At 40.4% G+C, this 17,313-nt stretch overlaps 1 protein-coding gene across 17 annotated transcripts in view; it reads left to right on the top strand.

The window, feature by feature from the left end:
* The window catches only part of TMEM182 (transmembrane protein 182), a 352,761-nt gene that overhangs the window by 52,964 nt on the left and 282,484 nt on the right, over positions 1–17,313 (top strand). For 2 of the 17 annotated variants that reach the window (XM_021087121.2, XM_003124864.5), the window contains one exon: positions 4,066–6,216. The exons of the other annotated variants lie outside the window; for them this stretch is intronic. In XM_021087121.2, coding sequence (XP_020942780.1) covers positions 4,066–4,286 — 221 coding nt within the window. In that variant the 3' untranslated portion in view covers positions 4,287–6,216. Of the gene's footprint in view, positions 1–4,065; positions 6,217–17,313 lie in introns of those variants that run through there. 17 annotated transcript variants of the gene reach the window in all.

Below are 17,313 nucleotides of genomic sequence, written 5' to 3'. Positions count from 1 at the left end.
AAATTCTTTCACCCAGAGACTCCATTCAAATTTTGCTAATTTTCCCCAACATGTCTCTAATAGCAAGTGAATTCAGTCCTGGCACATGCTCTGCATTTAGTTATATCATTTGCGTCTCCATCAAGGGAGAATAAATCATTTTTTGACTTTCATGACCTTGGCTCTTTTGAAGAGAACCGGCCTGTGATCTTACAGAATGTCCCTGAATCGGTTTGTCTGATGTTTCCTCATAACTGGATTTAGGCTCTTCGTTTTTGGCTGCAGTATCATAGCAGTGATGCTGTGTTCTTCTCCTTGCATCTCATGAGGTGGTGACACCAATTTATCATGTTCTTGGTGATATTAACTTTGATCACTTGAGTAAGGTGGGATTTGCGAGGATCCTTTAATAAAGTTACCGTTTTTTTTTCTTTACAACTAATAATTGTTCTGTGGGAAGAGACTTTGAACCTGTGTAAATATTTAGTTCTCATCTAAATTTTATCCTTGAGTTTTTGTATCTATTTGTGTTTCTTGCCTGAATTATTACTTAAATGATTGCCAAATGGTATTTTCTAATTCAGCCATTTCTTCTATGTTCTTCTGTTAGCATTCTGTAATAAAAAGCATTCCTTTCTGCCCACTTACTCATCCACTCACTTATTTGTATCTCTGTGCACTCATGGATTCCTGTTTTATTCAATGAGCTATAGTGGGCCTCTATCATTATTTGTTTTATAATCAAATGTTCTCAGAATTGGATGGGGGAAAGCCCTATTAATCTGGCTTATGAGAAGCCCACATTATTCTTTGAGCACATCATACTTTTTTGGTGTAACATGGTGTTCCAAACTCATCTTGCTCTTTCTGTCCCAGCCTGTATTCAACTATTTCTTAGAGAGGACCAGGTTCCTGGTATTTAGAAGCCAAGATCTTGACACTTGGTGTGCTCCATGCTTCTGGGGTATAGTTGCTCCCAGGTGCTCTCAGGGAATAGAACCAGGAAATATATCTAGATATACACACACAAAGGTATATTTTAAAACCACTCAGAAGTTCGCTTGTGGTTCAGGGGGTTAAAGATCCAGGGTTGTCACTGCAGCGTCCTGGATTTCTGCTGTGCCATGGGCTTGATCCCTGGCCTGGGAACTTCCGCATGCTGCAGGCACAACCAGAAAAAACCCCACACATGCTTTTCACTCACATATCTATCTATCCATATCTATCTATCTGTCTCTCCACCTATAAATCTATTTCTCTATCTAAAGCCATAAATTCATACAGTCAGTTCTAAATAATCACCATAGAATTCATTCTAGCTTCCCCCTTTTCAAATTTGTAATACCCTTTTCAGGCAGTGAAGAACTTGATTCCAATCAGCCTCAATACACGTATTTGTGTGTTTAGTCTGGCTATACGTAATAGTCTCTGGAGTCCTCTTTTGGCCATTTACTTCATACAGGCCCCCATTATAAATTCTGGCTGCCATATCAGCTAAGCCATTGGCCTTTGATATAACTATTTCACCATGTCTGTTAGGTCATTTTCCTTCTGTCTGTTTCTCTCTCAGTGTTGTTTGTGCACTGGTGTGTGCACACACACGTGTATGTATGAAATGCTGGCAGTTTAATGAATGGGCGGGGCTGCTAGGGAAGCATCCTTTTATTCCGCGGCTGTAATCAGAAGTTAAGTGGACTATTTCTCCAACTAGTGAACAAGTTAAAGACTTGGAGTGATAGAAATAACTACAATTCATTGCTTTCAGGCTGTAATTGCTCTTCAGGTAACAGCAGTATTTAAGTATAAGTTAATTCTTCCTTATTAGGAATCATCTACACGATGACCTGCAATACTTTTTAAAAATACTCTGAATTTGGGAGTTCCTATCGTGGCTCAGGAACCCAACTAGTATCCATGAGGACGTGGGTTCAATCCCTGGCCTTGAACAGCGGGTCCTAAGGATCTGGTGTTGCTGTGAACTGCCATGTAGTTCTCAGATGCAGCTTGGATCCTGAGTTGCTGTGGCTGTGGTATAGGCCAGCAGCTGTAGCTCTGATTCCACTCCTAGCCTGGGAATTTCCATATGCCGTGGGGGCAGCCCTAAAAAGCAAAAAATAAAACAAAAACAAAAAATCAACTCTGAATTCCGTAATGGGTTTTACAAGTTTTGAAAAAAAAAAGTGTGCAAGACTACTGATGTTTCAGAAATAAGAAATTTTAAATAAAAATACCTGAAAGCATAAGACATTCACGTTATGCGAGGAAAATGAAAAAACGTATCAACAAATAATAAGGAAGATTTGCAATGTGTTTGGATAAAGCAAATGGTATGCAAATCACCAAGCCAAACCTTTGCATTAGCAGAGCATACTCTGTATATTTGCCGGAAAAAAAAAGTATGGAAATGCTCAAAGTTGCTAGACAGCACATGGCCTTGCCATATTGCTATCAAATCTGAGGTACAGCTCTGAGAGGCATTTGCTCGCCGGCTATGACTTGACTATTTCTCTGTGATGTAGTTGTCCTTCAGTGGTTAAATTGCTCTATTTCGTGCTCCAGTATTTGCATTATAGACCACAGGGTAAAAGACGGTTCTTATTCGTGAAGCAGCTACATTGCTTCTTCACAGCTCTGTAGCTTGTGTTCTGATTAGGAGCAAGTTTTAGCTCTGATGCTGTCATACCTGGACATACATATGAGCCCTTCTTTCTTTCTGTGTTCCCTTCTCAAGATTCTTTATGAAATTGATGACCCCAGAGAGAGGGGACATCCTAAATTCCATAGGAGCCCCATTAACTCTGCAAGGGTGACTGATGGCTGGGCTTGTAAAATAACTCTTCCCTGCCCATGTTCCTAGGCCTCTGCTCCGGATCACAGTGAGATGCTTTACCTTCTGGGCAGAACAGCAGTTAGAATATGGAGATTTTATAGCTGATGCTTCAGTCGATTAATTTGAAAAGTGTAATTGATCCTTTACAAGTTTGTGTTGAACTTTTGAACAAACCAAAAGTGACCTCAAATATATTTTGGTCTGGGGAAAATTTGTATATGGGGACCTGTCACTCACTTGCTAGTGAACCAGCTTAGCAGACTCTGCTGGGTCTGCAGCTCAGTGCCACAGTGTCACCTCCCTCTGCTGGTAAATAACAATTATATGGAAAAGCGTATACTTAATAGTGTTACCAAATTTTAGCTTCATAAAGCTCTACTGTCACATTGCTTGTGAAGATCAAGAGCCCAACACCACGATATGATTCCTTTTCTACTCTTACAATTCCAACAGTATTTTTTTAAATAGGTGGATTGCAGTTACATTGAAACGGTTGATAAATTGTGATGTTGCTTTCCAGTTAGTGGTTAAGCATTTTCCTTCCCTCCCTCCCTCCCTCCCTCTTTCCCTCCTTCCTCCCTTCCTTATTTCCTTCTTTCTTGCTTTCTTTTGTTTAAAAAGGCTCTTGATCTCAAACCTAAAGTTTTATATTCCATAGAATCTCTTTGAAAGGATGGTGTATATTCCCCTACATGGATTCAGTCATTCCATCTTTGTTCTTGTCTGGTACTTACCTTGGCTTCTAGTTTCACTGCCACATTTAATTGCAGCACTGGTTAGCTATGTTAATGATAACATACTAGTCAGAAGGACCTAAGCTGAAAATCAGCTAAGAAAAACTGGCAGTTAGTAGTAACTGTATCACAAGTTTATTGTATATTTTGAAAGAAATAATGTATTGCAGTATTTGTCGCAAACCAGACGTACAGTAAAGATGGATAAATGTTAGAAAACAAACTCCACCAGGCAGGGATCTTTGACTCTTATGTTTACAAGTCCCCAATCCAGGGCCTGGCATACAGTAAGTACTCAATAAATACACGTCAGCTGTTGCCATTGTTCTTCTGCAGTTAGAGCACAATGCTTTGACAATTAAAAGACAAATGATGTCCACATAATAAAAGACACACAGTAGGTGATTTTTCTAGAATCGTATTTTGAGAGATAGAGCAACCAGACATATGATTGGTCTGATGTAGCATTCTTGGGCAAACATCTTCAGAATGGCTAAAGGTCTTTTGTTTTGTCCTTCTCAGGCATCCTGTTTTCCCTGGTGGTGATGCTGTATGTCATCTGGGTCCAGGCAGTGGCTGACATGGAAAGCTACAAAAACATGAGAATGAAAGACTGCTTGGATTTCACCCCTTCTGTGCTGTATGGCTGGTCTTTTTTTCTGGCCCCAGCGGGGATATTTTTTTCTTTGCTAGCTGGATTACTATTTCTAGTTGTTGGACGGCATATTCAGATACATCACTAATCAAGCTGTTGCCGCCAGTATTTTCTGGAGAGATTTTAAAATGGAGAATTTTTTTTTCATTTTGCTTCCATGATCCTAGCATAGCATGAGTTGATGTAACTTTTTAGATGTTATTTGAATCAACCATTTTACTTATGCTTTTCTCTAATAAGAAAGTTCTAGGATCTCTCCAGACTCCAGAATACTTCCATCTTAATCTGTGTGCTCTCGAGAACCTAGTTTTTTTTTAGGGAGCAGGTAACAGGGCCTCCCCTTCACTGCACTTGTTAGAGTTTTCAGGTAACAAAGGCCTTTATAGTAGCATAATACCATCACCAGGGGCAAGACATGATTTGATTTAAACTTCCTTCTTGGCATTCACTGCTGCTGCTATTTAAAAAAAAAAAAAATCTTTGGAGAATAATTAAGAACAGAAAACAAATGTTGTCCATTTCTTCTCTACACATAAACATATCCATGTATGTATGTACTTACTCCTGTGAGCAGATTATTCATTATTTAAAAATAGACAGCAGTTGTTCTTGTAGCAGGAACCACGTGAACTCATCAGTTAAAATGGGCCACAACAAAACTAACGTGCACTTATTCCACTTTCTTACCAGAATTAGGTTGGTTACCTGAAATTATTCACTTAATCGTACATGCTTACATAAATCTTAAAACTAGATTTACAAGAAACAAATCCTTACACCAAATCACATATAATGCAGATTGGATTTCTATGAACTTAAAGTAGTTTATGTAATATCGTTGATAATACATAAAATACATAAAAAACGAACATCTTTGCTTTGTACATAATTCTATTTGATATTTTAAAATTTCCATTTAAAAATTATATTGCTAATATGTTCAGCATGTGAACATTTATTGATGAAATGTGCTTTTAATATGCACTCGCTATAAACTTTCAAAATACTTCCAGATGAGGATGATGATAGCCTTGCTTTATTAAAGACTGAAATATTAACTTTCCCCCAAATCTATGGGTTGCAATTCTGATCATCTGATTCCCTTAACTATTGTCTCTCCAAGTCTTCATCTTCACAACAGATTCATTAACATTTAGAGATCGGCTATTTCCTTTCACCTTTTGGAAGAAAACTTACGGGGATGGAAATGATTCTTTATTATTTCCTAGAGTAGACATTTTGCATATCAAAGATGTTTGTTTGGCTCTAATTTTGATTGAAATCAAATCCATCTGAAAAGCCTCCTTGATGGGGGAGTCGTGTTAGGGAACAGAGACCCCAGTGGTGTGCAGACTGTTCCACGCACAGTGGTTTTACTCCGCAGCTGTGGTGAACACCTAAGGCCTGGCTCAGAGGCACATTAAAGGGTGAGCACCCAGAAGCCTCTGTGGGTGGAGGTTCTGCTGCTTTCATCCCCAGGTCCTGTGATGGGGAGCTTGGCCGACTCTTTTCTGCACACCTTGTATTTCTCCTTAACCCTTGTCTCAGTGGGAGGGCACCCTGGAGGGAAAGCGGAAATCTGAGGAATCTGCACATCACCAGGGCATTTTAGGGGTCAGTGACTAGACTTGTCTTTTTTCTTTTTTTTTTTTTAAAGAGCTTCAGGGGCTTAAGTAGTTTCTCAAGCATTTCAATTTTATCATAAATGTTTTCATCATATTTTCCTTTGTCTTTTTCTGTTTCATTTTTATATTGCTTGATCTGTGTCTTGGCTTTTGGCTTGATTATTAGAAAAATAATTTTGTGTTCTGTTATGCATATTGACTGTGATATTAAGTTGTGCATGCCATGATGTTTTCCAGACAATGCTTGATGTATTTGATTAGTTCATGTCATCTGTAAATACAATTCCTTTTTTGTAGAACTTTGGAATGGAGCCTTCTTCTAGTGTATTATATGTCATTTAAATCTCACAGGCAAGCTGCTTTTAGTAAAAGTTTGAATATTTGTAGTTTTCAGATGGTTAATCTTCCTTTTTAATACTGATGTGACTACCATATATTTATCTGGAGGGAATTGATGGAATATCTGATGTACAAGACACTGTTACACAGATCCACACTTGGGAAGTATTTCACGTTAATTCAAAACACACTTCCTATCTGTTAGACCAGTAATCCACGGAAGAAAGGAAGGTGAGTTGTGTTTCTATGTCAGTGAATAAAGCAGACTTCAAAGCAGCAGAGATATATTCCTGTAACTGCCTTCTATCTGGTTTGGGATAGCATGTTCCCTTTTATTTCTCTACTTGGTGTATTAATTTATTTTCAAAAGTTTGGGATAGCATGTTCCCTTTTATTTCTCATTTGGTATATTAATTTATTTTCAAAAGTTTCCAAGGTGTTAAAATATTTGTGAGAGGATTTAAGTGCAACAGATATCTTTTGGGCAACACACTTGTGGAAAGAGTGAGATAAAGGCCAGTGAGTTAAGCCCTTGGATTTGGGTGAACACTGTGATCTCTCCATATTGTATTTACCCACTAATTTTAGTGCAATCCTGCAGCAAGGGGGTGCAGGAAACTGGCTGGAACTACTCTACAAAGACACTGAATGAAGCAGTTCGGTTTGGGGTTGAGAGTAGGACTTTAAATAATACTATTAGGGGAGTTCCCATCGTGGCTCAGTGGTAATGAACCCGACTAGTGTCCATGAGGATGTGGGTTTGATCCCTGGCCTTGCTCAGTGGGTTAAGGATCCAGTGTTGCCATGAGCTGTGGTGTAGGTTGAAGACATGGCTCAGATCCAGCATTGCTGTGGCTATGGTGTAGGCCAGCAGTTGTAGCTCTGATTGGACCCTAGCCTGGAAACATCCATGTGCTGTGGGTGTGGCCCTAAAAAACAAAAACTGGGTCACCTTGCTGTACAGTAGAAAATTGACAGAACACTGTAAACCAGCTATAATGGAAAAAAATAAAAATCATTATAAATGAAAACAAAAACAAAAACACAACAAAACAAAAACACTATTAGGTATGCTCTTACTGGTCCCTGGCTGCTTTTATGGCTAATCTGTGAAATATATTTATTGAATTTGAAGATTAAATCCACTTATAAGAGTGTGTGTGTGTGTATATGTATATATGTATATACTCATGTATACTCTTATATATGTATACGATGAAAAAAAATGTCAGTATTTAGTAATTGTCTACCTATCTACCCATCCATCTAGCGTCAACATCTGTGTGTGTGTGTTTATATGTTTGGGTAGAAAGATATCACATGAATAGTGGAAATCAGTATATTTGAGAAGCAAATTTTAACAAATTCAGTTTCTCAGGGACAGTAAAATAGTTGTATTTCCCTGGTGGGCTCTGCCATGGATGGGAGCTCATTTAAAAGAGATGAAATAGAAATGAAATTTGTATTGATTGTCTGACAGTGTTAAATATATGGAGACATGTCTTCAGGGATGATCAAGTGAAGGCAGAGAAATTCCAACCAACTGAGGAACAGGGTATATTGGATTTGTTAAAAACCAAGGAGGGTGGGGAAATAGTTAACATCATGCACATTATAGTAAGCATAAACTAAACAAAGGAACATTTAATCTGACTAGCAGGAAAGGAGGAAAATCCATCCAGTTAGAGCTGAAGAGTTTCTGAACCAGCTAACCAAGGCAGATGCTAGGAGCTCCATGTTCAGGACCACTGAGACCAGCCTGGGCTAGTCTGTGCGGCTGGAGAGTATGGGAGAGAACAAGTCCCAAATGATAGTGGAGATATAAGAAGCCACCTCTGGCTTTGTTTGTTTTGGGGTTTTTTGGGGGGGTTGGATGTTTGTTTGTTTTGTTTTGCTTTGCTTTTTAGGGCCACACCTGCAGCATATAGAACTTCCCAGGCTAGGGGTGGAAAGAGAGCTACAGCTGCTGGCCTACGCCACAGCCACAGCAATGTGGGTTCCAAGCCACATCTGTGACCTACATCACAGCTCCAGGCAATGCCAGATCCTTGACGCAGGATCTGGGATCAAACCTGTATCCTCATGGATCCTAGTCGGGTTTGTTAACCACTGAGCCATGATGGGAACTCCACCTCTGGCTTTGAAGGCTCATTTTCCCCTCACAGGCACTTATGACCATGGAAAATTGAAGGGACAATTGGATAGTTGAACTTTGTGAAGTGATCCACCTCTAGATGTAAAGAATCATATGGTATAGCTAATAATTCTACTTCATATGCATGTGGGGGAATGTGTGTATATATATGTAAAGAGAGTTGGGAAGAGACAGTCATCCCTAAGATCCTCCATATCTGTGGGGAGTTTGCTCCAGGACCCCTGCAGATACCAAAATCCATAGGTGCTCAGTCCCTTACATAAAGTGCTGTAGGATTTGCATGTAACCTACTCATATCCTCCTATACTTAAATCATCTCTAGATTAATTTTAATACCTAAAACCATATAGATGTTCTGTAAAGAGTTGGTAGCATGGCAAATTTGTTTTATTTTCTCAAACTTCCTGAAAAATGTTTCAAATATTTTAAATCCTTGGTTCAATTTGTAGTGTGGAACTGTCAGATATGGGTAGGGGTATGATTATATAGAAGGTATCTATAAATAAGTAACTTAGGATGATTTTTAATTCTTCAAGTGATGATATTTCTGGTTCTCACCTATGGCAGCTATAATCTAAGTTGGCTTTATCAAACAAGTTGGAGTAATTGGCAGCCTGAGTGGCTCCTGGTTATTCTGTAATTTTGGGGAGGGGGTTTCCTTGGAATAAAATAAAAACTCAACATTCCATTTTTCCAGGAATCCAGGAATTAATACTTCTTCTTTTGTTATGACAACTCTTGTTTTTCTTCTCTTAGCATTTCTTTTTCCATTAATTGTAAGAAAAGACTGCTACTGTTAAAAAAAACCTCACCAATGCTTGCAGATAGCACTGGCATTGCAAACTATCTAAACAAATGGATATTTAAACAATATTGCTTAAACAAGAGTGATATGTAAAGAATAATGCTTGTTGCTTCAGATTTTGGTGTGGCACATATAAAGACATTATAAAAAATATTGCTGTGTTGTCTTCACCTCCCAAAAATGCAAGAGGCATTTTTTTCTCAAGATTTTTATGGGTATATGTAAATATCTAGAGAGATGTCAAGCAGAAAGTTGGATTAATCTGTGTATGTGTGTTTGTATGTTTTTATGTGTGTACACATGTGCTGTGTATGCATCTGTATTTGGATACAGATTTGGATAAAATTGTATATATGTATTTGTCAATAGATATATATCTGAATATATATGCACATGTATTATGCATATATGTATTTTACTTATTATATATATACATTTATAAAATATTTTATATCTATAATGTATATATGTATGTCTATAAGAAATGTCCACATTTATATCATATGGACATATCCACAGATCTGTCTGTCTCTTCTCAGGCTCTTAAGGTGTGCTGAACAGGTGGACATATTTCATTCTCAAACTATTGCATGCCTCTTCCCACGGCAAGGGAGGGTCCAGGAGAGATTCAGTGAGTGTCATGGTCTCTCTCCCTTGGATCCAAAGCATTCGTGGTGATGCATGTGCAGTGGACTATTCATGTCTTTCCCTAATTGCAACGACTCTGTCTTGGACATCTTCTAGCAATTGGTACCTAGCAATTGCTAGCTGTTGGTGAATATTTAACAGTTAACTTTATTGGATAAAAGCATTCCTTTCCAAAACAGCATGCCTTGACTGACACCTTCATTCAGTCCACCTAAAGAACATTAAGCTGAATGGATTCCCCATAAATTCCTTGTTTGGTTCACCTGTAGGGAGAATCTACAGGTGATGGTATGGTGGGGAAAGTGATAAATCTGTGTCTAAAGATCTGCCTGTCAATTCAGGATTTTAAACTTTTGGTTTGAAAAGTTATTACACCTTATTTTGGTGAGTTCTTCATCTAAAACATTTTCTAGTTTATTCAGCAAATAGTAATTGTGTGCATACTCTGTGTCATAGTTTGTGTGTATATTACTAAAAAAAACCCCAGACATGGTATTTTCACTCTTCGAACTAGGATTCAAAGAAGAAATATAGACAACAAAGTGAATAAAAAAACCTTTGAGTTTATAAATTGTGATTATAAATTATAAATTTATAATTTATATATATTATAAATATAAATGTGATTATAAATTATAACTCCTCTAAAGAAAAATACACAAGATAACAATGATACATAGGAGTTCCCGTCGTGGCGCAGTGGTTAACGAATCCGACTAGGAACCATGAGGTTGCGGGTTTGATCCCTGCCCTTGCTCAGTGGGTTGAAGATCTGGCGTTGCCGTGAGCTGTGGTGTAGGTTGCAGACGCGCTTGGATCCTGAGTTGCTGTGGCTCTGGCATAGGCTGGCAGCTACAGCTCCGATTAGACCCCTAGCCTGGGAACCTCCATATGCCGCGGGAGCGGCCCAGGAAATGGCAAAAAGACAGAAAAAAAAAAAAAAACAATGATATATAAAACCATGATTATTGGATAGTCAGGGAAGTTCTTTCTAAGGAGAGAATTCTGAGTATTATGATACATGAAAAATAGGGGTTATCTGAGTGAAAGGTGGCAGTAAGATTTCAGGGAGGGAAACTCAGGGGAGAAAAGACCTGACAGTGGGGAAGAGCTTGATGTGCTCTAGGAACAGCAAGGTGGCTTATGTGGTGGCTGGACATTGAAGAGGGGGAGAGTTTGTGATAAATTTGGGGAAGTAGTAAGAAAGGCCTCACCATTTAGAACCCTTGAGCCACTGTAGTGTATTCTGAAGGGTAGAACTGAAAGAACTTGCTGGCTTGGACATAGGGTAGGAGAGGGGCACATAGTCACTTTAGGATTTCTAGATTCAGCGAATGTGTAGATGGAGGAGACTGGAAGAGGGAAGACAGGAAGGGCACAGGCTTGGGGAGAAAGGAATTCATTACTCATATGATGATGTGATGGGTAAGACTCCTGTAAAAGGTGAAGGTTGAGACAGTGGTAGATGTTGGATGTGGCCGTCGGGAGCTCAGAGGAACATTTTGAGCTGGAGACTCACACCTGAGAGTCTTCAAATTTCAAACTTGGGAGAGCTGAGACCGCCGGGGAGGATGGCTAGAGAGCGAGTGACTCTCGGGACTGAGGACCCAGCATTCAGAGGATGAGTAGACGATTGAATCTGAAGTGAGACCAGAAATAGACCTAGAGGAATTGGTGGAAGCCCAGACGGGGGGCTCTTTTGAGAAGGGACTGCTGGGAAGGTGACTAAGACAAGAAAGGAAGGTGACCTTCCACGTCACTTGGGACTTGTTCGTGACAATGACAGCAGGGGTCTTGGTGTGGTGGTAGGAACAGAGGCCAGGTTTGATTGGTTTGAGGAGTTAATGAGAGGTGAGAGGGTGGATAAAGCTTGTTGTACAACGTCTAAAAGCAGAGCGCCTTGAAGGAGAGCCAGGTCCCGGATCTGGGTAGAAGAGGGTATGAGGGCCAGAAAAAGCATTGTTAAGCCTTTAGGAGGATGAGAGCAAGTTGGCATGTTTCGATAACTGTTGTGTTCTAAGAAGTGGACCATGGGGGAAGGGGTCTCAGAGAGCATGCCAGTGTGCCTTGAGGCCAGGGCTCACGGTAAACATTAAACGGGGGTCTGTACCCCAAATGCCCAGAATGTAAGGAACACTCATTACATTAAATTGGACAAAAGCAAAGATCCGATTGTACATTCACCATGCACTGGTTCCCACAGCAGATGCTGGGCTCACAGGGAGTTTGTCACATCCGCTTGTTTAGGTTGAATGTAAACTCTTCATTGTTGCCAGCCGAGCACGTACCCATAACCCAGGGAGTCTGCAAAAACCACACAGACTCAGAGCCACAGGGTGTCAGGCTCCTACTACCTGTCTAGAAGATTCCATCTTGTAGTGACGCTGGGAAGTTAAGTACTCCCTGACTTGATTCTCTAGAGAGTGTTTGAGGAGGAGATTTCTGGCTTATATCTGATGGCATTAGTTTGATTCCATTCCAGAAGAATTCTGGTGAGTGTGAGAAAGCCATTCACTGGTGTGAGGGGAATACTTGGCTTCCTGTTTAAGGACAATCCAAAGACATGCCCAATACTGCACTGGAACCCTGGATCTGGACTCTGGCTTCTGGATCTGGAAAAATAGGCTGAGATGAGAGGAAAATACTGTATGTGAAACAGGGATGATAAAGCGATCGGAAAGAGGGTTTTAAAAATTGGCTCAGTTTGGATTCTAAAAAATTTGTGTATTTCTTAATTCATCAGTACAAAGATGAGAGGAGTTTATTTTAAAAAGGGAACAGAAAAGAAGAGTTTTGCTTTTGTCGTTTTTCACTGCTCTCTTCATACTTGGCCTGACAACGGATGGACCAACAAATGGACAATCTCCAGGCTGATGGGAACACAGGCTACATCTTACACTCATAGATACTGTAGTTTTTGATTGATCGATAGCATTATCAATACAGTTTATGATTGTAATACTTTTGCCTATCCACATGGTAGCAAGGTGTTTCTAATTAATATGGTTTTGCTTCATAATGTTGTTTCAATCATAAAATGGTGAACCTGAAAGCCTCCAGTTTCACTGCCTACCAAGCTTTCAGGAAAATACAGTTTCCAAGGTCTGTTACTTTCTATTCACAGACACAATAGGACAGAAAAAAAAAAAAGACATTAAAAAATTATTTAATTTTCCAAACTTTTTTTCATTTCAAAAGCAATACATCTTCATTAGACAATTCAGAAAGTACAAATGAGCAGAAAGTAAGAAATAAATGTCACCCGTAATTCCACCACTAGAGTCAAGTGGTAGAAACAGTTATAACAGGTGACTAAAAGAGTCCAACTGAAAAATGTTTTGGAATTCCCATGGCGCAGCGGAAATGAATCCGACCAGGAAACATGAGGTTGCGGGTTTGATCCCTGGCCTCACTCAGTGGGTTAAGGATCCAGATTTGGGAGTTCCCATTGTGGCGCAGTGGTTAACGAATCCGACTAGGAACCATGAGGTTGCGGGTTCGGTCCCTGCCCTTGCTCAGTGGGTTAACAATCCGGCATTGCGGTGAGCTGTGGTGTAGGTTGCAGACGCGGCTCGGATCCTGCATTGCTGTGGCTCTGGCGTAGGCTAGTGGCTACAGCTCCGATTCAACCCCTAGCCTGGGAACCTCCATATGCCGCAGGAGTGGCCCAAGAAATGGCAAAAAGACCAAAAAAAAAAAAAAAAAAAAAAAAAAAAAAAAGGATCCACTGTTGCCATGAGCTATGGTGTGGGTTGCAGACTCAGCTCAGATCTGATGTGGAGGTGGCTGTGGCCGGCAGCTATAGCTCTGATTCGACCCCTAGCCTGGGGACCTCCATATGCCATAGGTTCGGCCCTTAAAAGCAAAAAAAGAAAGAAAAATGTTTTGTAAACTTAGATTTTGACTTAATATGACAGCTGATACTTGTGTGTCATTAAGTATTTCAAAGATCATCTACACTCTTTTAATAGCAACCAAGCCAGCACTGCTCAGACACATGCCAGCCTGGTCTCTGTTAGAGTATTTGACTCTGAAGAGCTTACTTCTTTTGAGTCACTTTGCTCTTCTCCTTGGGAATGTTTTACAAGGGAGGAATTATAGTGACCAACCACCTCGGTTATTGTGAGTTAAATAATTGTGGAAGCTGCAAATTATGTTAGACAAATATGGAGTACTCTCTAGATTTTCACTGGATGGAAATGCAGACAAGATGAGCAGTGGGCTGACTGATTCCTGGGCACCTCCTGTGCTCCAGTTGCCTTTTATACATTGTTTGGCGGTGCCGTTCCTGTGGGGTGTTGAGGGCACTGAAACTGAGAGGGTTTGGAAGTTGCCCAGGGCCACACAAGATGGAAGGGCTTGGAGAGGGTTTGCTAGGTGTTTGAATCACCATGCTCTTTCTCTGATACCACTTGACTTCTCTCTAATAGTGGAGGGGAAATATTTTGAACATATTTGAGTAGAAACAGAAAGATTTCTGTGAGTGATTAGGGCTAAGCGTTGGATTCGTTGCATGAATGAAAAACCACCAAGTGAGCTACTTTAAATCCTCCACTGACCATGCCTTCTGCTTCAGTCTTTGGGCTTCAAGCATTAAATGAGATGGTGCAAGATGTCAAGGTCCCTGTGACATGCTCAGTGACAACAGTGACTGGACAAAGTTCTCAGGACAATATCCAGGCTTTTGCAGATTTCCCACTCAACACCAACTAGGGTGGGAGGGGTGGAGGCCTTCCAGTTACGAGAGAAGTCTCGGGAGAAAGAGAAAGAGACAGCCAAGCTTGGAATCTGAGTTCCACTATTAGTGGTATGATTTTTGTCTTTAAATGATTTTTATTTTTTCCATTATAGCTGGTTTACAGTGTTCAGTCAATTTCTACTATACAGCAAAGTGACCCAGTCACACATACATATATACATTCTTTTTCTCACATTATCCTCCATCATGCTCCCTCATGAGTGACTAGATCCAGTTCCCAGTGCTAGACAGCAGAATCCCATAGCAGTACGACTTTAAGCCATTACATCACTTCCCTTTGCCTCAGTCTCCTAATTCACGAAGGAAAGTGAAAATGTTCGCACAAAGTGTTTAGAACAGTACCTGTCACAGAGTAATTCTCTCTACTATTTCTATTATCATGATTTTGTTATGCTAGTTTTGACTTACATGTTTCTATCATTGCTGATCCAAGACTTCTTGCCTTACGTGTCAGAGATCATGGATATAGTGTTTCCAGGACCATTTCTTTTTCCCTCATTCCTACACTCATCTTGAGAACACCTTCTATCCCACAGCCTCAGCTCGCACAAGATTGCCCAGGAGTGTGTTGAGAGCCAGAAAAACCTGGAGGGAGGAGGACAATGGTAACATAATGTCCCCTTTAGAGAAAATAGACTGCCAAAGAAGACGGGTTATCTGAGAAGTTCCTGGGGTGAGTTTCCATATGTGGTTGGCCAACCAAAAAGGAAAAAAAAAAAAAAATCCAAATTGAATTAGTGCCCTTTTAAAAGGGAGGGGGTACATTTAAATGTATATAAAAAGGGAAACACAGAAAGATAATGAAAAACGGCTCTCCCACACAGCAGCCCTACTTGCCCCGTTGTTATGTGGCTTCACTTTGAACCAGATGCTCTCATTGCAACAGGAGCATGCTGCCAGCCACCACATGGCTATTTGGCAGCTATTTAAAGCCCAGCTCATATTACGGCACTGCAGGGCTAGGCACCAGTGTTCCAACTGGTACACAAGTGATCTAAACAGGAGTCAGCATCACCTCTTCTTCTCTGAAATTAAATTTGAAGGCACGATCTCTCTGATCCTGCTTTTCCTTTCTTTTGCATTATTTCTTTTTGGAACTGTGTCTTGCCTGCACCACAGGGAAACTTCAGTTAGGTTGTCAGTCTGATAAACTGTATTATCAGATACGTTAGCTTTTCTCCCTTCTCCATTTGCTTAAGAGCTTCGAAACACAAAGAATAAAACGTGCTAAATGGGATGAAATGACCTGTCAAGGGTAGATTCAGCATCTGTGAACAACTTCAAAAAAATCCCCGAGCTTCAAGGCCCTCTAGTCTGAGCTGCTTTTTACCTGGCTTTCCTCTTTCTCCTCTTTTCAAACTGAAGTACTTTGTGCATCATTGATCTTGGAAGATTGTTTCTTGGAAAGCAACCATCCTACCTGCCCCCCCTCCCCACCACCACCTAAGAAGCCTCAGATAAGATTTGGAAGTGCGGTTGAGTGTTGAGCATTAGAAGAGCAGATTTAAGTCTTACCTTCATTATCATACAGTACTTATATTCCACAAACACAATATTCCAGAAACACAAGCAACTTGCAGAAAGATCTGGCTAATACATACACTGAATAACAGTGACCTGGGATTTTAGGATTAGAGGATAGAAATGTTTTGGACTGTGACTTGGTTAGGAGTTACAGCTCTGGGCAGCTGTTAACCAGAGAGGAGAAATCCAATCCTGGCCTCATGAACCATCAAAGGGTGTAACTGTGTCTTGGGTCACACATCATAGAAGCTTATCCCATGGAACAAACCCATGGAATTGCTAGTATTTATGGGAGGAAAGTGGGGGTGAGGACACCGCTTCCACTCATGGCTGATATAGCTTGTGATCTTAGCAAAGACCTTCCATATTTTTTCTGTGAAACTGAAAGCATCCTTGAGAGAGCTTGGAACACAGGTCACCAGCTTCTGCCTTAGGTTGTCATGTGTTACCTTGGCAAAAAAGCCATCCATCAAAAAAACTGGTCATGATTTTGATATCCCTTTGGGTTCTGGTGCAAGATTACCTATTGGTCATGGTAGTTAAGTCTCCCCAGTGATGGCCAAGCAAAGGGCTGTTGCCAATAGCCCCTGAGTGACTGAGTCTGTACCATAGGTGCTGAGTAGATGTTGCCTGAATGAGTGAAGGACTGAGTGGTACAGGGAAGTGAGCTGGCTGTGGTGAGCTGTGAGCAAGGTCACTTTTATGGATGACTTAGAGGAAACAGAAGCAGCATATCAATGTTTTTATTAAACAAATATTCTGTCAAATATTTATGGTCACTTAGGAAAAGGAAAGCTATTTTTTAAAGAGTTGGAACAGAGCAGAAGTTAGCAAATTGCTGTTCTTGAGTATCATTCTTTGGAGGCCCGTAGGGGGTTTCATGGCAGCATTCATTCTCAGGGGATGCTAACACTGGGGCTAGGATGTCTGAGCCAACGGTAGACTCACACACAACTCTGTTCAGGTCCAGCACTTCGGCGTAAACCAGGAGAAGTTGGAAGTGAGGCAGACCGCATTTATAATACCACTTAAGGGACAGACAGCTGGGGTCAGTGCTAAATTTTCATTTATCAAATGCAGAGAGGCGACTCTTGCATAACAATCAGCACCAGCTATCACACTGAATGGAAAATAACCACATTTCCACCTTGGACAATGTATTCTAAACAGGACAGTAATTGTTTCTAGGAAGCTATTCATGATTTCCTTTTTTTGTCCCTCCTGTCATCAAGAATCATCCAGGAATAAGGTAAACTTTTT

Source organism: Sus scrofa, chromosome 3, assembly GCF_054392235.1.
Source record: "Sus scrofa isolate SSC_HxYL_T2T_F1_AM1 chromosome 3, Sscrofa_HxYL_maternal_Yorkshire_Landrace_v2.0, whole genome shotgun sequence".
Lineage (NCBI taxonomy): Eukaryota > Metazoa > Chordata > Mammalia > Artiodactyla > Suidae > Sus > Sus scrofa.
Note: the sequence above shows the minus strand (reverse complement) of the source record. Positions and strands in the feature narration are given on the sequence as shown.